The sequence below is a fragment of the Carassius auratus genome, chromosome 3 (assembly GCF_003368295.1).
Source record: "Carassius auratus strain Wakin chromosome 3, ASM336829v1, whole genome shotgun sequence".
NCBI lineage: Eukaryota > Metazoa > Chordata > Actinopteri > Cypriniformes > Cyprinidae > Carassius > Carassius auratus.
Window position 1 is genome coordinate 17,832,613 of NC_039245.1, and position 23,096 is coordinate 17,855,708.

At 36.9% G+C, this 23,096-nt stretch overlaps 2 protein-coding genes across 3 annotated transcripts in view; one reads left to right on the forward strand and one right to left on the reverse strand.

Moving 5' to 3' along the window:
- The window catches only part of LOC113049070 (echinoderm microtubule-associated protein-like 4), a 30,412-nt gene extending 14,793 nt beyond the window's left edge, over positions 1-15,619 (reverse strand). The window contains exons 1-4 of one of the 2 annotated variants that reach the window (XM_026211108.1): positions 15,428-15,619; positions 3,390-3,566; positions 2,793-2,904; positions 711-1,172 (exon numbers count right to left, since the gene is read on the reverse strand). In XM_026211108.1, coding sequence (XP_026066893.1) covers positions 711-1,172; positions 2,793-2,904; positions 3,390-3,566; positions 15,428-15,452 — 776 coding nt within the window. In that variant the 5' untranslated portion in view covers positions 15,453-15,619. The remainder of the gene's footprint in view (positions 1-710; positions 1,173-2,792; positions 2,905-3,389; positions 3,567-15,427) is intronic. The other variant, XM_026211115.1, reaches the window with a different exon arrangement.
- Positions 15,620-15,788: 169 nt separating this feature from the next.
- On the forward strand, positions 15,789-19,668 carry LOC113049086 (evolutionarily conserved signaling intermediate in Toll pathway, mitochondrial-like). The gene is made up of 8 exons (XM_026211128.1): positions 15,789-16,076; positions 16,825-17,016; positions 17,108-17,522; positions 17,621-17,844; positions 18,032-18,089; positions 18,459-18,607; positions 18,980-19,100; positions 19,186-19,668. Exons 2-8 carry the CDS (start codon positions 16,888-16,890, stop codon positions 19,431-19,433), a joined length of 1,344 nt encoding a protein of 447 aa, XP_026066913.1. The 5' UTR covers positions 15,789-16,076; positions 16,825-16,887; the 3' UTR covers positions 19,434-19,668.
- Positions 19,669-23,096: the final 3,428 nt, after the last annotated feature.

The following is a 23,096-nucleotide window of genomic DNA, read 5'->3' on the forward strand; positions in this document are numbered from 1 at the left end:
CATGTTAACGGACATGCATACCTAGCCTTTCCAAAGAAGTCAAAGCATTAACTTGATCCAAAAATAAATGTAGAACACTGTTTATACAGAACTGTTCTCATTAAAAGAGCTGAATGAATGCAAAAAAGGTCATCAATATAGTCATGGCCTAAAGCACACTTAGGAATACAAACGTCTGTCTCTGGTATAAATAAAGGACTGATACTGTATATTACTGTAACAGCTCAATGGTGCAAGAAATGATTCCAAGGAAATCCATCTTAAATGCAATTCAAGTCGCTTTGGATAAAGGCGTCTGCAAAATGCATTAAAAAAAACAATTAACGTCAATTAAAAAGTTATGCATTTGAAAAATAGCTCTTGAAAGTTTAAATGAGCTTTCGCATCTATTTTGAAGCTATTTAAACTTGTTCATCCACTAGCAATGTAACAAATAAAAGGTTTCATTCTAAAACTGAGGTACAAACATCGACAACCTCATTAAAAAATCATGGCTGAGCTAAATTACACACTCCCCCTGATACCTTGACTATCCACTAATGCATTTTTTGTAAATATAGCTCAATCTGGGAGCCAAAGCTGTCCCAACAAGCTGTAACTTTGGTTTGTGCAGCAACGTAAGCATTAATGTTAGGATTAACACCAAAACCAGAAGCAGTGAATTCAAGCAGCCAGCCAATGCTTGACTCCACTTTTGGGGGTCAACGCACAGCATTTTCTCTTCCTCCCGAATGGAGGAGAGTGGGCCTCCGTGTGGGCTGGATGCCAGCTCTTTTGGGGGTGCGGGCGAGGAGGACGTTGGCGTCTGAGGGCCTGAACCCTGGCTGTCCTCGCTGCATTTGCTCTGCTGTTGCTGAAGGGTTCTGTTTGTGGTGGGCTGGATGGTTTCTTCTACTGAGGAGCTCCAGGTTTGGTCCTTCCCCATCTCTTCTTCAAAGGCATCTTCCTCCTCTCCACGGAGTTTGATCGGGGTTTCATCGGTGAACTGGATGCTTTCAGGTAATGCATCCTCCAGGGAGAGACTCTGGATGGCCCGTGTCAGGGCCAGCGGGACAGTCTCGTGATTGGGGATCCATGGCTCAGTCTGAGTGCACCTGTCACTAGTGCTCGGTTTGTAGCTGGAAATGGTTTTAGCCCCGCCCTCCCCGTTTTCAGCTGTGTTTGAGATATGGCTAGATACACAAAAAGAACAGAGTTTTTAAGATGAGGGATTTCTCAACATGATGCTTGTCGGTTAAAGTGAACGCAACAACCTAAAAATGAAAATTCGGCAATCACTTACCTATCCTCAAGTTATTCCAAACATCTATGACTGTCTTTCCATGGAACACAAACACAGATATTGCATAATATCCAAAATGCTTTTTCGAGGCTATAAAGCTTAAGAGGTTTACTCAACCAGAAAATGTTAATTTTGACATTAATCACTTACACCCATGTTGTTCCAAACCCGTAATGCTTCAGAACACAATTTAAGATATTTTGGATGAAAACCGGGTGGTTTATCCTTGTGGCGCGGCTGACATAGAAGAGCGTAGGCAGTTTGCGTTCAACGGATAATCTCTAAAATGGTGCTACCGTGATGTGGGGAGACACAGAGGAGACAAATTGTTGGAATCATTATTTTAGTTTTCTCAAATGTCAAATCCTTAACAAAAAAAGTATTGTCATTGCTTCATAAGGTTACGGTTGAACCACTGATGACAGTCATAAGCCTCCCCGTTTTCATCCAAAATATCTAAAATAGTGTTCGGAAGACAAACTAAGCTTTTACGGGTTTGGAACAACATGGGGGTAAGTGATTAATGACAAAATGTTCATTTCGGAGTGGAGAATACCTTTAAAAAAATGTAAAAGCATCATGAAAGTAGTCCATGCAACTTGCAAAGTAGTCCATGCAAGTTTTCTGAAGCCATATGATAGCACTTCATGAGAAATTTTCTGGAAAAAAAACTTGCTGACCCAGCTGTCCAACACGATATTTAAAGATATTTCCATTTACTGTATTCTGAGATTTTTATTTTTATTTTTTAGCATTTCTGCTGTAATTACAACAAAGCTGCTTGGTTTCAAACTATTAATAAAAACTACTGATATATTCAAAGAACCATGATTCTAGAAGTTTCAAGAACTGTATGTTATTCTATGGCTCCTCTGGATCACTGGTTGAGAACCACTGGTTTATGGTGCTATTTGTTATTGGTGTTTAGAGCTCAATGGCCTTAGTTTATGTCAAAATGGCACTTTTAGATGTTCTTCTGAATATTTTTCTTTGCGTTCAGCAGAAGGAAGAAGAACTGTCATTTACATTTTCCACCATATAAATTAGAAAATCTCATTAAAGTAACATTGATATTATAATGAACACAAATAACACAGTTTTCACTGTTCTCTCCTTTTCCCTGAATGCTTTTCAGAATGTCCCAAATATGCAGCTTGCCAAGGAATGTTGCTCTGCTTCTTTGTATTAAACGTGTGGGCGGCCAAACTGATTTTCACAAAGCTTTTCTTCTCAGTATCATCAAGCATATCTGAAACTTCAAGCCGTAACTGAATTTCATTTGTGGATGACTGATATTTTGATAAATGACTGTGTGACTGTGAGCTGACTTTCTGTTGTCTTTAAAACCTTGTAATACAAGTGCACATTTAATGTACCGAGACAGGAAACTGCTTAAAGGGATACTCCACCCCAAAATGAACATTTTGTCATTAATCATTTTGAGGTGGAGTATCCATTTAATTGCGTAAATTATTAAAGTAAATTATACTTTCCAGAATCTTCTGTATACCTGTTTGGTGTGTGGTGAAATCCGTCAAGTGAGCTTGTAGACAGTCTGCAAGATTTAGAGAATCCATCCACATAACAGGAATGATTTAACACTCGGGCTGCAGCAGGGTTCACTGTACACACACATTTACATGAGTGAAGTTTCTTCATGGCAGTTACTTTAATTAAGGTAAAACAATGCAATAAAATCTGTTGCAATACATTCAAAATACCAATAAACCTGTTGCAGTGCCTTTATAGTAACACAATGAAATCATTAATCCAAAAATAAAAATCTGTTGAAATCTGGCCATCCAAGATCTACTTGTTTTTTTTTATCAGAAAAAATTGAGAGAAATGTAGCATTACTTCACTAGATGTTAACTGATGGACTGGAGTGGTGTGAATTATTGCAATGTTTTTATCAGCTGTTTAAACTTTCATTATGACGGCACCCATTCACTGCAGAGGATCCATTGGTGAGCAAGTGGTGTAATGCTACATTTCTCCAAATCTGTTGAAGAAACAAACACATCTACACCTGGGATGGCCTAAGGGTGAAAATCATTTCTGAAAATGTTCATTTTTGGATGAACTATTCCTTTAACAAACCTCTTACCAGCAATCAGCTGCTGTTTAAGCAGGGGTATCTGTTGGTCATGGAGGCGGAGTGTACGCAAGGCATCGGCCAAGGAGGACTTCAGTAGCGTTATTTCATCTTCTTGTGCTTGGAGGCGCACCTCCATTAAAGACAGCCTGTCAGGAAACTCTGTGCTGCTTTCTGCAGACACATCATCTAGACAACAACAATGAAAAATAAAAATCACATTGAAAGATGACAGAACATGTCAAACTAAAAAAAGGGGAAACAAAGATGCACTTTTTAAAATCAAATCAGCATAAAAATAAAGGCAGAACACTATTTACTTTTCTTTTGTATAATTACTTAAATACTTCACAATTTAAACAATAAAACATAATATATTTGCACTATAGCAAATGAGATGCAAAAAAACTAATTAATTTTCTTCTTGATGCTTCTTTAAGCTTCTTGATGTTTTAAATCTTGGAACGTAATAGAATCTGCATGAGTGTAATTAGGAGTCTTTGGTGCAACGGCCACATACTGAAATGTTCTGCCCTTTAGGCTTCAGCGAATTCTAGGCTTCTGCACAATAGATGGGATGTGTTTGTTATATTTAAACAGGGATATAGGTCTATTCTCCTAGTTACAATAGGCCACACAAGAACAAACACACATGGAAACATTTATATGCAACATTTAAAGTTCCTCAACTAACTACACATGATTCCTCATAAAAGCAGAAACATTAAAAACATTGTAAAATAGGTGTATAAAATAAAATATCATTGTGTAAAATACAATACAGTATTTAGTATTCCTGACTCTCTTCTCCCACAAACAAACCCATTTCATTTTGCCTTGATCACCTGGAATTATTGACTAATGTATTTCTGCCGCAAGATTTCAAGCCTGAAGCTCTTTCTCTTCAATGAACACCCTTTATTGTCTGAATTACACAGAACTGAGCTTCAGTAGTAGTGAACCATGACTGGGCCTTGGACTACTGTCTTGAAAATGTAAATGGTTTATTCAAAGCTGTCATCATGTGCCTTGAAGGATTAGTTCACTTCCGGGACAAAAGTTTCCTGATAATTTACTCACCCCATAGTCATCTAAAATGTTCAGGTCTTTCTTTAAGTGTTAAAGACATTAAGGTATTTGAGGAAAACATTTTTCTTCATATAATGGACTCCAAAGGTGGCCAACGGGCTGAAGATCCAAAAGATTCAAAAGGCTCTACACGATCCCAGCCAAGAAATAATGGTCTTATCTAGTGAAACGACTGGTCATTTTCTAAAATAAATAAATAAAATAAAAATGTCTATACTTTTCAACCACAAATGCTCATCTTGCACTAGCTCAACTTCCTGCATTATGTTATCACATTCGAAAGGTCACCGAAGCGCTGACCCTGTCATTACAAAACAATTGTGCAAAGAAAGTCAAACACCCTTTACAAAAGAGATAAAACAATGATGTAAGATGATTTTGAAGTTGGAGGAGTTTTTTGCCCTACCCTACCTTTCTGAACTGTAGTATACATAGACGAAGAGCTAACCTTGCGTGACCTTTCTAATGTGATTATATAATGAGTGGATTTTCAGATGTGCGTCGCGGAGCTAGTGCAAGGCATTCATGTGTGGTTAAAAATGATATATATGTTTTTTTTTTTTTGAAAATGAGTGCAGATAAGATGCTTATTCCTCAGCTGGGATCGTGAAGAGCCCTTTGAAGCTGCACTGAAACCTGTTGGCCACCATTGAAGCCCATTATGGAGAAAAATCCTGGAATGTTTTCCTCAAAAACCTTAATTTCTTTGTGACCGGAGACAGAAAAACATGTCTCTTCATGAAGACATGGGGTGAGTAAATTGGCAGGACATTTTTATTTTGGAAGTAAATAGATACTTTAAAAGAATGTTGCATCTTCAATGCAATTGAAACCCTATTGACAGCATCGACAGCATTTTGTTGAGTACCACAGATAACAAGTTCAGATTTTCTAGATTAACTATATTAAAGTAAAACAAACATTGCAGGAGGTTTAAAAGAAGCTAATAGATGCTTACACAATATTATTCCACATAAAAAAATTGTCAAAATTTCTCCAAATAAACAAACTGAATTATCAAATCCTGACTGAATTTATCACACTAGTCTTATATGAACATAAAACTTAAATCTTTTATTTTAAAGTTTATTTTGGTGCAACACCTTTCCCTATGGATGGACTTTGACTTCAGGTACACTGTAATGTTGTTATGATTTACATTTTTACAAACTGAGAGAGAAGTCTAAGGCTACGTTTACACTAGAGCGTTTTCGTTTTAAAGCGGCATTTTAAAATGAAAACGATTCTTGTCTACACTGGCATTTTCGAAATTATCTCCGTCCCCACTACGCAACCTAAAAAGCATTTCACATGACCATTCATGCATATTATTATTGTTTACACGGTCGACAAGGATACTCAGAGCGAATGTGTGCAGCCATGCCATTGTTTTCAAAAGTCTTTGTTTTGGTCTTCTAAAACGGTGTCTTCTGCGTTTTTGAAAGTTCAGGTTGAAAACACCGAAGTTGTGTAAACGACAGGTGTAACCATATCAAAAGTTATGCTTGATTTTAAAACGAAAACGCACTTGTGTAAATGTAACCTAAATTATTTTCTGAGAGATTTCAAATAAGTAATAAAAAAAACCTCCTTTGATATTTAAACTAAATTGTAGTCTGACACAATATAAACCAGATTTCAGTCAGATATTAATTTAGCTTTAACAAACCAAGGTGACACACGACCCATTTTATTGCATGATTGGCTCAAGTTCTTTGAAATAAAACAGGACGTGTAGATAACCAAAGGTCCAGACTTCCTGAACCACAAATACATCCTGTGCTCTTTCAGATAGGAACAAAAATGAAGCCTATAACATTCTTTTTCTCTCACTCACAGAGACGTACTAACAGGGCTATTCAATGCCTCTGGATGAGAACCTTGACTCCTCTGATTTCTTCCCACAATGGATTCATTGAAGATGTGGGACGCTCTCTTCGAGCTAACATATTTTTCGGTTTCACAAGACCAACCAGAGGCCAAAACCACAAATATACCGAACAGATTTAAACAGGGCCAAAGTGCTAGGAGTGCACAGCGCCAACAAATATGGACTCAAAGTGAAACTACTGAAAGAACCTGAGATTAATGATACACTTTGAAAGCTACAAATCATTAAACAGCCCTGTTGTTATTAAATAACTTTAAATTATGACTGCAGGTGGTGATGAGTTACATCATGTGGACAAAATAACACTATTTGTCTGAAAGGAATAGGTCAACACAAAATTAGAGTTCTGTCATTATTTACTCAGTTTCAAAACTCTATGTCTATCCGTATAACCAGCTTTCCTTTTGGGTGGACAAGTCAGTTAAATAGCCCTTTTCCAGAAGATTTTACATTACAAAGGGGTTAACAATGGAAGTTAACAATGGAAGTTGCCAAATACAGGGCTGCATGGGTGAGTCAGTCTGACATTTCAACAAATTTCACACAGAGCAACACAGACAAATGAACAAGGATGTGGCAACACATTTTTACATCCAGACCAACCTCTGGCTGAGCTCCAAGTGGCTCAACAGTCTCTGAAGGCAGGCAGATACATGCACACGAAAGAATCAAAAGATCTAAGATACGATCAAACAACGTTCATGTCATAGCAAATAGCAGGAATAATTGAAATGCAGATCCACCAAGATGTCGTAACATTCCAAGCTGATACCAAAACCAGTTTTTAAATACAGAGTATTTTCTTTAATAACAACCAGGAACTTAAGGAAAGTTTTATAAGTGTGCTACATAATTATTATTTTTTATTTGATTTGTGTGACACATTTATCAAAAACACAAGAATGATAAAAAAATAAAAAAATAAATAAACACCCCACACAATTTTCAAAAACTGTCAAAGATAAAAAAAAAAAAACAGGATAGGGTTTCCAACTTAAAGGGAATCCAACCAGAACAATTTATCTACACAAAACGGAGCTTAAACCCCAAACTTTAGCTATAAATTGGTGAAACAGTCTAATTTTAGACAAATTCAAAATGCTACTTACTGCTGTGTGTAACTTACATCAAGAATGATGTATATTTCTTGTTTTGAAACAATGGGTCTCTACAGTATTACAATAGTTACAATAGTACAATAGTTCACAACAGTATTTTGTTCCTTCAAAAAATAAAAAGTAAAGAATGCTGTTGGTAAAGTGTTAACAGTGTTTTCTACAAAGTTCAATATGTTACCTATGGTCTCTCTGTAGTAGATTTTAATGCAGTCACCAAACAAAAGGTCAGAGTTGCCAAGTACACTGTTTGTCAGCACAGCGAATTGTAATGTAATACAAAACAACCCAACTGGTTGGGACAGTAATCAAAAGAAAGGAACAAAGAAGTGCTCTGTTTAACATGGTTAGTTTTGTCTATATCAAAAGTTATAACTCACCATATTGTCTAAACACCTGTTTGAATGAGAATAACCAAATGGTTAATAATGAGAAACAGATGTCTCATGGATCCGATCTATTCATATTAACGTAATCCAATCAGCCCTTTGATATGTGAAGTTCCCACACATTCTGACTGGAGTAAATCTTTATAACTACTTCTACACTGTTTATTCTTTATTGGCATCACTGGTTCCATGAAGAATTAACATCCATGAAACCTTTCCATTGCACAAAATGATTCTTCTATTGCATCGCTATGAAAACTGCCTTTTAGAACCTTTATTTTGTTTCCTTACTGGACAAACTCAATTCATTTTATGCCCTGCTTCGAGACAGGCAACACATCCCCTGCTGTGAAAATACCCGCTGATCATGACACCTGCCCTCTGTTTCTAACCAAACACAAAGTTTCTCTTTGAGACTGACAGTGATCCCCACATGCTTCAAGCAGACAACCATCATCCCAGTGCCCAAAAAAAACCTACATTCTCCTGCCTGAATGACTACCACCCCATAGCACTGACATCAGTCATCATAAAGTGCTTTGAACATTTAGTTAAAATCACACATCTGCCCCTCACTACCTGACACCCTGGACCCATTCCAATTTGCTTACTGGACTAACAGATCCACTGACGATGCCATTGCAATGATCATTCAATCTGCCCTGAAACACCTGGGGGGCAAAGGCACCTATGTTTATTGATTACAGCTCTGCATTTAACACCATCATCCCTACCAAACTTCTAGCCAAACTGAAGGATCTTAGTCAGAACCCAGGTGGTCAGAATTGGCAACCACACATCCTCCGCACTCACACTCTACACTGGTGCCCCACAGGGATGTGTACTTAGCCCTCTCTTGTACTCACTGTTTACTTACTGATCTGCCAAGTCCAGCTCCAACATCATCTTCAAATTTGCTTATGATACAACTATCTCAGGACTCATCACTGATGGTGATAAGACATCCTACAGAGATGAAGTAAATGCACACACAGCATGGTGTGCTAAAACAATCACTCTCTAAAGGCCAGCAAGACCAAGGAGAAGATCATGGATTACAGGAAGTCAGCAAGATCAAAAAGATGATCGTGAATTACAGGAAGTCTCAGAGAGATTGTCACATTCCCATTCACATCAATGCACAGGAAGTAGAGACAGTCAAGAGCTACACGTTCTGTGGCATTCACATCTTTGAGGATCTTTCTTGGAGCCCACACTTGAAAGATCATATTGAGAACAGGCTGTCAGCGTCTCTACTTCCTGTGGAGGCAGAAGATGTTTGACATCTCCTCTGACATCATGTCAAACTTCTACCGCTGCACTAAAAAGAGCATTCTGACCGGCTGCATCACTGTATGACAGGGCTATTCAAATCTTGCCCTGGAGGGCCAATGCAGTGCACAGTTTGGCTCTAACCCAAGTCAAACACACCTGAGCATGCTAATCAATGGTTTTGGGATCATTAGAAAATCATAGGCAGGTGACTTTGTTTAGGGTTGGAGCCAAACTTTGCATTGTGTCTATGTGCATTACATAAGTTGTGCAGAAACAGCACGGACTCATTGTGCTTTCACACAGAGGTCCATTACTGGTCCGCGACGACTGTTTGCCACAAACACAACATCAATCCATTTTGATTTCAAATCCAAATGTTGTTACTGAAAATGCTTTTTGAGAATTGTGATTCTGTTTTTACACAGTACAGATGTGTTTAAATGCAATAAATATAAGCAAATGTGTGAACCTGGTGTTATGTGTGCGCTACGAGTGTGCATGAGCAGCACCTTCTCTAGGAGAGCATGCAAGTGCTGAATGGTTTAAACACTGGCAAGAATTAAAAATAAATCAAAATTATTAACTTTAGTGACAACGCAACACTCCCTCGATTGTGACAGCGAAAATTCCTGTGTGAACTGTGCAGCTCGCTTATTGTGCAGACGCAAATAATTATTTTACCCGTTCCGGACATGGATTGAGATGGTAACGCTACATGTCATGCCAAACCTCTCACTGCAGGTGCGTCGTCAGTTTGAGATCGGTTTATTAGATCGGCGCCTATGAGGCCACCGATAAAACTTCGCCAAGCCATTATCAGCCGATAGCGATCAGTAGACGATCAATCGGAGCACCTCTATTTTACAGTGTAGATGAAAAGTATAAATGGGTTCTTCATGCAGGTTTTTGAGCAAGCACCGAGCAGCCTTAACTTGGCTGTGTAAAGTTGCCTAAATTATATTTCAGCTAAGTTCAGCTAAGGTTTAATACTTGGAGTTTGGTTAGCATAATTCACTGCATTTCAGCAAAAAACTGTGTTTCAATTCAGTGTCCGTTTATGTACAATTCTGCATGACTATCCAACAGTAGTCCTCCAAGTACTAAATGCCTTGCTGCTATTATGGTCAAGAAGCACTTATAAAAAAAATTATAAGGGTTTGTTTTTTTGATTTCACCTATTAAAATCAAGCCAGCATGTCCACAGCAATGCCGAAAATGGCAGTGGGCTGGTAATGCTGGCGCTGACAAGGCCACAATTATGTGGCAGAGTCTGTCTGCATTTGAGAAGAGTAGGCGAGAACGGCGGAGATAGCAACGGACAGTAAAAAATACTTTAATTGGCCTTCATGAATTTAGAGCACTGTCGTTTTAGAAACCAAAAGCATGAGGACAATGATAACTTAATTTTCATCAAGCTTCTGGCAGCTAAAACTGCAGCAGTCTAAATCTAAAAGTGCAAAGTGTTTTAAAAACTTGGCCAAAGATGTGGCGGTCAGTTTCATTAACACCAAGCCATGTTCTTTTCAAGAGTTTCATATAGGTCTATTGGTTATGCTCTTGAGCCACATCTGTCATGCAATGATGTGAGCAGGCCAAATGCACTCCTGTGCACATGAGGTATCAATTAGTGGTTTGTGTTCATGTGGATTTGATTTATTTTTCTCTTTCGTTTTCTCTCTGCATATGAAAATTTGCAAATGAGCCTTGCAGGTGAGGAAGAATGTTTGAGAAAAATGTTTGCGATAACTCTCACTCATATTTGCTAGTTTAACTAAAAATGTTACAAATGAGACTACTAAAATAAAGCTGAAATGAATGTTTAAATGTAAGAACTAAACTAATTGATACAGAAAATCATTAAAGCTTAACAGAAATCACATTTAATAATAATATTTTAAAATTTTAATGTACATAAAAATAAATGTGTATGTACTCTTTTTGTAGGACACTTTTAACACCTTTGTAAAGTTGTTTTCATTTTTTAGTTAATAAAAATATTTTTTTCCACTAATATCTCATTCCCTGTCAGTATATGTTAAGATAATAACCCTGACACTTGCACAATACAAACCCTTAATGTTAATGTAATAAATGTGAGAGACATTAGTCTCTACATCCTGTATCTCAGCTGAAAATCTTCAAATAGGTGGAGCCTGAGACCAATGAAATGAGTCCAGTGAGACCTGCAGGGCCAAAGAAGCATACTCTGTACAACTTTATGAACAAAGTGGACTTATTTTGCAGGAAACATTGGGAACATTGCGTACATTTAGAGTCACGCTGATATGAAAGAGAAACTGACAGAGGAAAATAACTGCAGAGATGCAGGCACAACATCAGATTTGTAAATTCAAGAAAGAGGAACCAATCTGGAACTGGCCTGCATGGTTTCTTTGAATGTCAAAGCCAACCCATGTCCCAAATTACATTCCCTTATTCCCATGTTCTGCACTCACATTCTCGAAAATGCAAACCACGCGCAAGGATGTGTTTATCAACCTATCAAGTCATTCTAAACAACAACAAAAAAATCTTGTTTGCACAAAAGAAACATCTAATAAACATCTCATATCTTATTTCACAACTCTTCACTAAATATAGACATTACAACCCAAATTTAGATGAAAGTAAAAAAAAAAAATCCAGTGCATTTCCAACCTACTAATTAAAGATAATCTTACCTAAGACCCTTGAACAGAAGTGATGTTCATGATCAAATACTAGTATTGCTTATTGAATTGTGAACACACAAAAAAATATGAGAAACACTATGCATTATGCAATGCTATGCATGACTATATTATGGTCATAAAGGGGACAGTCATGGCCTAATGTTTAGAGACGAACTCAGATCATTAAACAAGGCACTGCTCCAGGTGTGTGTTCACAGGGTGTGTGTGTGCTTGGATGGGTAAATAATGGACAACATAATTGGCCGCATGTCACGTCGTCACATGACCTTATTGTGTACATTTTTAATGTGCAACGATTCTGGTTCATTGTGGCACGAAAGAAGGCCAGGTCAAGTGCCATTGCACAGTAACTGTGATTCCCAAGCATAAGTGCATGGAGAATATCCAAGGCCAAATAAAATAAAGATGTTAAAATAAATAAAACACTTAAAAATAAATGCTGATGAGTGACTGCATTTCAACTGTGGTTTTACGAAACCATATGCTCCATGCAAAACAACTTAGCTCAACCAAGTCTGTGAAGCATTTGATTTCAACTATCAATCAATGATTATGCAAAACAATTGCAACAAACCTTGGGATAAATCTGGCCTTGCACAAAATCTAATATTAGTATGTTTGTTTTCACTTTGAGCCATGATATAATAAACTGAAAGTATCATAAGCTCTGTGCGATACTTCTCCACTTGAGTTCGCCCACCTCTCACTGCTGCTCTCTTTCCTGTCAGTGTTACATCACATCACTCATGGCTACGGCAGAACTTCTTGTACACCACTGTCCGCCCCTGCATCTTCAGTCTTACTCAAACACAAATTCTCACCTCCCACAACGAGACGAAGAGCAAGAGAAAACTTGATACATCATCCTCCAGAGTTTATTTGAAGAAGAAAAAGATATTAACCAGCTGGGAGGTTTTCTTGCGTTTCACCAAACATTTTTGTCAGTTACATTTATTTGACTCAACAGGATAAACAGAAACAAATGAGTCGATACCAATTTTCCGTAACTAATTTTTCATCCAAACCGATTCAGATCTGTTTCTGTTAAGAAGTTGAGTCGAGTGAGTTATGAAGAAACAATGTCATGCTCTCAAAACATGCCAAAACCCGAAGCATTAAATATGAATAATGACAAAAGAAAAACTAGTGAGGAAGAATAACTCATATCTTCCAAAGATTTCTGAAAATGATTTCTGACAATCTCTGTACACAACCTTAGTTTTAAATGAAATACTGATTATTAGAGTGAGCTTTACAAGGAAACACCATTGCAGTTTTTTCTACTTCAAAGTTTCAGCTTTGTTTCAACGTGTAACTTACTTGCAATTTCTTTGCAAAAATTTACTGGCAATATCTGAGTGAAACTTTTTTCCATAGCAATTTCTTTTATGTGTGTGTGTGTGTGTGTGTCTATGTAGGAGTTTTAAAATGATGTCAAAGTCAAGGAAATGCCCTTTTGACACATCTCCACACATGATTTGGAAGGCTATGCAAAACTATTTACATTCATATATCAAGGTTTCAGAAAGCTTGACAAAGTTCAATTGAAAACAGGTCACTGTGTAAATCGAAACTAATTCTTTAATGATTTAATAATCTAATTCAAGTTCCTTCCTTCATCAGAAATTACAAACCTAAAATCGATGCATTTACAAACTGCTTCCAAAGTAACACACGTTGAAAGCACATGTGGAAAACCTAACACTTTGACACAGCGTCAGCTTGCTAATCATTGTGATTGCACCAATTATCTGACATTGTGCCAATCATCTCTTCTGACATGATGCATACTTTGAGGCACTTGAGACAGACAGAGAACCCATCACGGAAAGGCAAGCTGGTAGAAATTAAGCATCTGCGGTAGAAGCATGATACCAGAGGGCTTCCTGCATGACATTTACTGCTCTCCGCCAGCCCAGCATGTTACCAACAAAACAAAAACAAATGCGGCGTCACCATTGCAGAGATTCAACACTGTATCCCTAGACTGCAAGCAATGTAACAAACTGCCATTATAACCAACAAAGCTGTCTAGGCACCAAGCACATGGCAAGCCGAGTAAACATTTACTCATAAAAAAAAAAAAACAACTAGTATCTATTTTATGCAACTAATACTTTCGCTTAAAATAATAGCAAGTAATTCAATAGCAAAGTTTGCAATCTGACTAAAAGTTATTTTTTTTTTAGCATTAATTCATTTTTTTGTCTAGTAGTGATTGAATATGGATTCCAATTGTTAATAGAAACATTTTTAATCATACAAGTAAAGTGGTATAATGTGGTCATCCTGACTAGTCAGTATATATATGAAAAGAAAAAGCACAGTTGTAACAAGTGACGTTGAAATGTTACTAGCAAGTATCAGGGTAGATAACAGTGTACTAGTATTAAATAAATAAGTACTATAGTAAAGCTGGACTATGTACCAGCAACGACTGAAAAAATTATTTGTTGCAAATTTCAAAGTGACTGTTTGCAGAATAAATAAATACTTGCATGTAATAAAAAAGTATTAGTGACTAGCTGAAAAGATACTGAATAGTCACTACTGGACAAATTATTAGTATTTAATTAGTAATTACCGAAGAGTAGCTGAAGAGTTGCTTTCAATTTTGGATTACTGAATTAATTTTATTTAAGATCCTAGTCAGTGTTTTAACAAATTACTGTTAACATGGCTTGCCGCAGAGTGTCAGAAACATTTAAAGCAGGGAAAGAGACAATATGAGGTAATGACTATGAAAGCCAACAGAGGAAGTGAGACTCGGATTGCTTGGAATTTTGTTTTTGTTTTTTACAAAAATTATGCAATGAACAAGTTGTTGTTGTTGTAGGCACTTCATAGAAGTCTGCATGATATTAAATCTTAAATGTGCAATCAAAATGTAGCCTATAGAACAATATATTATTTATTAATTTGATATCCAATAGTGAGCAAATGGTCTAATGTCTTCGGAGGACTAACATAATAATAATAAAAATAAAATAATAAAATAAAAAACGCCACTGTTCCTACGTCTAATGTTACTTTTAAAAATCATAACCAATTAATATAGGTAAGAATTTAATAACATTTTTATTTTATTTGAATTTATTTTCGATGTCAGTGCTCTCTCTTAAACCTAAGATATTGTGTTGGTCTGTTGTCCGGCTTTAAAGGGGTTTTGTGCACTTTTAAACTATCTCCACTAGCTTTCCCAGTTAAAAACCAGCTTGCCTGACCAGACTAGGAGACTAGCTAAGACCAGTTTAGGCTTGTTTAAAATGCTGTTTTACTATCAAATAAAACCAACTTAGTTTTAATACAAGAACAATAACTGTCGTAACTATATGTTGTTGGAAACTTGGTTAGCATAATGTATTTTTGCTAGAGACGTCTGAATCTGATAGTGTTAGTAACTGTCTGTTACACCCTGAAATCACAACATTCTTCAAAATACTTAAGTTCTAAAACTTTTTCATGCTCACAAATGTTGCCAAAGCTTTATACAACTAGTTAGTTGGTTCTACAACAATAAACTTCCTATGTTTATCGTTTATATTCCTATTACACAGACACAAACATAGTAAGTGACCAACCGTGTTTATCGACTCACCAAGACTATTCGTAGATCCATCCATGGCTGAGTCAAACACTCCTTACAGATCTGTCAAATATCGGATTATACTAGTAACGTTATATTCCATTGGCAGAAACGCAAGGCATATCTCCACAGATGCTGTGAACAGCAGCATTGCCAAGAGCTGGAGGGACCCTCACACAGTAAACACGCGGAGGAGACACTGAGGATTTCAGAAGTTGTTGCAACTGTAAAATCACGAATCCAGGAAATGAGCAGAGAGTGTCTCTATCACATGGGGCAAGATCTCACGGGCGTGATTTACTCCAGGAACCGCGTCCATGTAAACTGACTTGAGAGCGTGAGGTTCAAGGGTTTAGCCTTCTAACTGCACGAAGCGAAACTGAAATAAGACGCAGTACGACGCTAGTACTGTATAGTTCACTGTCCCAGACCCCGGTTAAAGAAAAAGTACAAACAGAACTTTGACAGCTACAACTGTAGTTTTCATCCTGTACCTTCTCTGCCATCTACCGCTAAAGTCGTGAATAACACACCCGGCCCGGAACCAATGTGAGCGTAACTTTCCTCGTGGCGTTTCAGGGGGGACGTAGAAAGACGTCGCACCAGACACCGGCTGAAGGAGACTTGACAGCAGAATGAGAACTGAGCGGATTGAGTGATCGTGAGTATTGATAAAGCATTATTTAGCGTTTCTCTGGCATATATGATTATTATATTTTATAGGATAATTACATTTATAGAAAAATGCAGTACTAGATGTCACAAAGTGATTATCATTTGCTTTATATAATTAATTACTCTGAAATTTAATGTTGCATTAATATTACTTAGATAGATAGATAGATAGATAGATAGATAGATAGATAGATAGATAGATAAGTTAGATAGATAGATAGATAGGAAGACAGATAGGAAGACAGATAGGAAGACAGATAGAAAGACAGCAGAACCTGATTTTACCAAGTGAGACATGTTCCTTGGACAACAACTTTGTTGTCCCTGGAACAACATTGTGATTAACCAATCAGATTTGAAGAACCAGTTTATAGATTTTATGAAGTTTACGCTTAAAATCATCGTTTGGTGCTTGTACAACAGTGTCATTCATCTATTATTTTCCTCTGATTTTAGGGATTACTCATGGTTAAGGTTAGATTTAGGTGTAGGGATATGGTCAAGAATATATTTTTGGGGTAAAATGTTGTTCCAGGGTCAACAAAATATGTTGACCTAGGAACACCTCTAACTCGGCAAAATCAGGACGTGTAGAAAGACAGATAACTACTTATTATTACTAGATAGATAGATATAAATGGTCATTGCAAATTTACATACAAACAATTGCATACATTTTTTTACATGAAAATGACAGTAATGCTCTCTGAAAGTAATGATGTTTTTGCCTGTAGTTCTTCCTAGGCTCATTTCAATACATTTGTAATTCATCGGCTGTGGTTTGTGATGTCATAATAATGAACGCCCCTCGTCAGCTGTTACGGATTCAGTGCATTGCTCGTTTTTTGGGGACACCCATACAGCGAGTGATCCCACCTACTGGAGCACATCTGCAAACCCCTGGATCACAGCACAAATACGGCCAGGTACCTGCTCAGTGCTTACCTCTGAATAATGCTTCTTTATAGACCGATAGTGTCTGCATTAATGCACTCCTTTCCCTCCAATTATTTTAAGCTTCTGAGACCACTCCACTGCAGTGCAGTATGCTCCACGAGTCGTCCAAGCCAGACACCGCTTGAAAAGACAGTTGAAGCTGAGACGCTTAAAAAAGACAAAAGTTTAGTCACACATGATGATTTATTTGAGAGAGCCGCTAGAGACTCAAAGACTAAGGCTGATTTTAACAGGGTCGTGGATGTTTTCAGCAAGAAGGACATTCGGCGACGAGGCCACGTAGAGTTTATTTATGCTGCCCTGAAGAAGATGCCAGAATTTGGAGTAGAACGAGACATTACTGTTTACAACAAACTCCTGGATGTTTTTCCAAAAGAGGTGTTTGTTCCACGGAACTTCATTCAGAGGATGTTTAATCACTACCCACGGCAGCAAGAGTGTGGAGTACAGCTGCTGGAGCAGATGGAGAACTATGGTGTGTGTTTGTGTTTTTGTAGGAGAGAAAGAACAACAAGAATAACTGATGCATTTCTTAAATGATTTGCCAATTCTTTGCTTTCTTAATTTTGCCAGGTATCATGCCAAATGTGGAGACCAAGGTTTTACTGGCTCAGATATTTGGGGAAAAGAGTCACCCTATGAGGAAGTACCAGCGTATCATGTACTGGTTTCCCAAATTCAAGCATGCAAACCCTTTCCCCGTCCCACATGTGCTTCCTAGTGACCCAGTAGAGCTTGCTCGATTCAGTCTTACGCGGATTGCAGATGACCTGGATGCTAAAATAACAATCTATCAGGTGACTATTGAATCTACAACTTAAAGCAGCTTCACACATGCAGAAGCACTACTTGTCAAACGTTTGGGGATACTTAGATTTTTTAAAGCTATATATAAATATGTGTGTATGTGTGTTCATTTTTACAAATTTTATTGAATATTTGGAATTTCAGTCTGATAAATGTGCTTTATTTTATGCATTGCAGTATCCATCAACAGACATCACAGAGACTGGTGAAGAAGTTATGCGCCCCCATATTGTAGGTATGTAGTCATTACTGATAACTGAACTTGAAATTTCAGGAGTATTCTGGGTTAAATGTGTGTCATCTCTATCTTATCTGTACAACAGAAAATAAGAACTCACAACTCAGTTTGTAAACACAAAATGCTTTGTCGTTCTCTGCAAATACTATCCAACTTATATAGTATTTAACCATAGTCTGATCACTGTACTAAGGACCAATTGTAATGCTTTCATAAGATTTCTATAACATCATACAGCATGATTGGAAATCACATTTTTGTGAATTGGTACTGTATATGCTTCTTGACATAAAAAGAGATTTCCGATACTGTTTGGTGAAATGAATAAGCACACAGTACATAACATTATATCTTTTATGTTACCAGGTATTCAGAGTCCAAACCAGCGCACCCTTCTGGCTAAACACAATCCATCCAGGCCCGTGTTTGTCGAAGGCCCTTTCCCACTGTGGCTCAGAAAGACTTGTGTTCATTATTTCCTGCTCCGGGCAGACCCTATACCGTCTGAGGAAACGGTACAGTAATTAGGCCAATGATGGCATTTAATGAATTTGCTTAAAACATACACTACCCATCAACATATTAGAATGATTTGTGAAGGATCATGTGACACTGAAGCCTGGAGTAATGGCTGCTGAAAATCAGCTTTGCTATCACAGGAATAAATTACATTTGAAATGACATTACAGTAAGATAACAGTTATTCACAATGTTGCTGTTTAACTCTATTCTTGATCAAATAAATACAGTATTGGTGAGCTTAAAAAAAACATTTTTAAAAATCTTAATTATTCCAAACTTAGTTGTGTAATACTTCAAAGTTTAAATACTTCATTCTTTAATAATTTGCATTCAAGATTATGTATTAGTCTCTTATTTTCCCGAAGGTTGAGGAAGAATTTGACCTGGAGATGATGGGTCCGGAGCAGAGTCTCTTCTACCCACAGCGACTGGAACTCGACCTGGAAAGAGACATGGGCGATGATTTCAGATTCGATGTAGATGATGGTGAGACTTATATTGCTTTGTTTCAATAAAATGGTTTGTATATCACCAAATATATACAGTGATGTCTGTTAATTTGGTCCTGCAGTGAAAGAGGGGCCGGTTTACGCCATGTGTATGGCCGGTCAGGGAGACCAGGTCACTCTGTCTCAGTGGATTTCGGGTCTACAGGAGACCTGTCCCATATTGGGTCAGATTCCCACAGTTTTCCGACTGGAATCTGGACCCAGAGAACTGCAAACCACATCAGATGCTCAGCAAACCCCTGAGCAGGAGGTTGAAACTGATCCAATTATTGAGGAGGAACCGCTACACTCACAAAGAGTAAAACAGTGAGAGTTTTCTGTTGCAAAAGCCACGCTGATGGATGTGCATTTTACAAAGACGGACCGTGATATAAATACATGAATTTAATATGATAAATCTTATATTTAATTTAGTTACCAGATACTGATTTTGTGTCTTGTCAATGAAACATTTTTTGAATCGAGGTCTGTCTACGTTATGTGGAGTTGCTCTATGATATGCTATAGACTGATTGGGCAGTACAATAAAACACACATCTCTCTAATATGTTGATTTTGTGTTTTTTTTTGTGTGTGTTTTTTTTTTACTATAATAAAAATAGTAAATAAGTAGATGTGTTTTTTTGGATAGTTTTAGTTCTTTAGTGTTCGGAAATCAATTTTAGTTTCACTATTCTAAGCAAATGTAGACTTATATTTTCACCAAACCTCTATGCATTCAATGCAACATTTTAGTCATAAAAAGGTGTATATAATACTAAAATGCACGTTAAACTAATTAACATTTTAAATTGCAGACAAGAAAACAAAAGGTGCAAACAGTTTAATTAGCTAAACAGATGTGGATTAAAGAGGGAATCAGAATTAAATGGAGGAAAGAAACAGCAAGTTCCCAGTCTTGAGAAAATCATTGAAAATATTAATGTACTTGAAATGGCTGCTAGTCTTTACTGCTAAAATAAATGTTCATATATTTTACGTTTATTTGCGAAATAGGTTTTGTAGAAAAACATCTTTGACTATTTGACTCCTAATCAATCCTAAAACGCGCCACCATCACATTTCCCCCGTGTTTTCCAAGTCTCTACAATGTTGATGGTGCACAGATATGCCTGGAGGCACGGGGGCCCCACACAGGGCCTCTGTACACTCCCAAGAGTCAAAAGAGGACTCCAAAATGTTTCTGTGATATTCTGGTTCTGGAGCCCTGTGAACACTACTCCAATTCAAAAAAACCTACCCCCATTTGTCTGTGCATTTCTATAGCCGGGGCCTCCAGGGGACATAAACCATATAGTGTTATTATTATAGTGTTTTGGTATACTGTGATATCTGGTTCTCAGTATAAACTCCCCCTCACGTAATTCCAAACATGTCTGACTTACTTTCTTCTGTGAACACATAAACTAGTTTGATTGTTTTGTACATATAATTAAAGCCAATGGTCAGAGTTGTTTTGGACCCTATTGACTTTGTAAAAGCAAAAACAGTTAAAACACCCTACAAATCTGTGTTGTGTAGAAGAAAGAAAGTCATTCAGGTTTTAAACAACATGGTGATGACTATATGATGATCTGTTAAGATGAATGAGCCACTGATAGTGAAGAGCAGATCAGTTTGCATATAACTGTGCAAACCAAAAATGAGTTCAACAGATCTGTCCCACGAGTAAACAACTGCATGATCATGCTGCGTGGGTATCACAGTCCCACTCAAACTCACAGCAGCGCTGCACTTTGGTCCGTTTTAGAACAATCTATAAATGAGGGGGATGTTACTGCTGACAGTGTTTTGAAAAAAAATGCTTTTATTTGGGGCCTTTTCTCTGTCTGCAACTACATTACTTTTCAAAAATTTGGGGTCAGTAAAATTTGTAAATGTTTTTGAAAAATCTCTACCACGTCACTAAGGCTCGCCCCAATCGGCCTCAAAGGGGCGTTACAGCGACCAAAAGCATGAAACCGATCATTGCCTCTAGAACCACTCCTGTCAAGCAAACTGTTATTTAAATATTTCAAGTTATTTAAAATCATACATTTGTTAACTAGGTTTTTAGCTCAACCTCAATAAAACCAATGCAGTACAATTCTCTGGACATTCTAGGTGAATAATTATCAAAACTCAAAATTCAAATATCAAAATTATCTTCCCAAAAAATAATTATGGGAAGTCGTGGCCTAATGGTTAGAGGGTTGGACTCCCAATCGAAGGGTTGTGGGTTCTAGTCTCGGGCCGGACGGAATTGTGGGTGGGGATAGTGCATGAATAGCTCTCTCTCCACCTTCAATACCACGACTTAGGTGCCCTTGAGCAAGGCATCGAACCCCCAACTGCTCCCCGGGCGCCGCAGCATAAATGGCTGCCCACTGCTCCGGGTGTGTGCTCACAGTGTGTGTGTGTGTTCACTGCTCTGTGTGTGTGCATTTCGGATGGGTTAAATGCAGAGCACAAATTCTGAGTATGGGTCACCATACTTGGCTGAATGTCACTTCACTTATTATTTTTTAAACAAAATTTAAACTTTTGAATTTGAACAGCTATAACAGAGTCTTTTAATAAAATTGTCTTAAACTTTTATGATAAATCATAAAAGAAAACTCTAAACTGCTCAAAACTATGTGAACTCATTCACCCTTTGATTCTAAACAAGTATGGTCACTTTTATGGATATGATAGTTATAGGTCTATAATAAACTCCCTGAAATTTAAATTATAACCACTAGATGGCAGCAGATTACAACTAATAGGCTCATTCACCTTATTAAAACAGTACTTTTCAAAGGTTTTACTTTTGGATTCACATTTAAACAATATATAATCAATATTATAATATTTAAAATCACATTTAGTCTATATATCAGATTTTTTTTTGACAATTTTGCCACATTATGGTTACAGTTAAACCTGAAAATTATATATAAAAAATTAAAAAGAGAAGATTTGCAGTAAGTATTTTGTTAACTATCACTTATTTCAAATATCTGTATCAGCAACAGTGCTTAAGGACATCAATATTGATTGTAAAGTTACATACAAATTTTTTTAGCAGAGACAGTTATTCACATGGATTTATTGTACAGGGAGGGAGACAGAGCAAACAACACGTGAGCTCAATGTCATCAAGCTCAGTTTGAGTCTGCGCAGTATGTTCGACCCCCAGGAAGTGCGTGCTTCTAATTGACTTCACTTGTCTCCGTTGAATCTAATGGGGTTGCTGTGTGCATTTCTTTTACTGTCTATGGTAGTCTACACTGAAAACATAGAGCACCCTCTCGCGGCTGTAGACGGTAGAGAGATTTTCCTGGTTAAATAAAGGTCAAATAAAATAAATAAAATGTTTTCTCTTGGTTCTTGGTTCTAAATAAATGTGACTTATAGTCCAGTGCGACTTATATGTTTTTTTTTCCTCGTCAAGACGTATTTTTGGACTGATGCAATTTATACTTAGGTGCGACTTATAGTCCTAAAAATACGGTATTCTGTTTTAAAAAATTCAATTTATAATTAACTAAATAGACAACGATATGCTACATAAATAAAAGAAACTAACATAGGCTATAAGTATTCAATTTATAATAAAATAGATAATAAAATGCACCATAAACAATAAGAAACAAATAACACAAATATAGGCTGTATTAAATTTATAATACAAATAGACAGTGGTGGTCTACAAAAACAAATATAAGAAATAAAATTAAAACAACTAGTATTATTAGACTGTCATTTCATGTAAAATAACTATATTTTCCAGAAACGTTAAATAATAAATGTAATAAACATATCATGCAAAACTAGAAAATAACATATTTAATCATATTTTATAACTCATTCATTCATTAAATATTAAATGTGAAGAATGCATAATATTAGTTTACAATCTTATGTGAAATATAAAAAAAAAACATTTAGGATGAGCCCCATGGTGCACCCGTCACCACATCACAGCCGCTACTGTCTCTTTAAATTTACC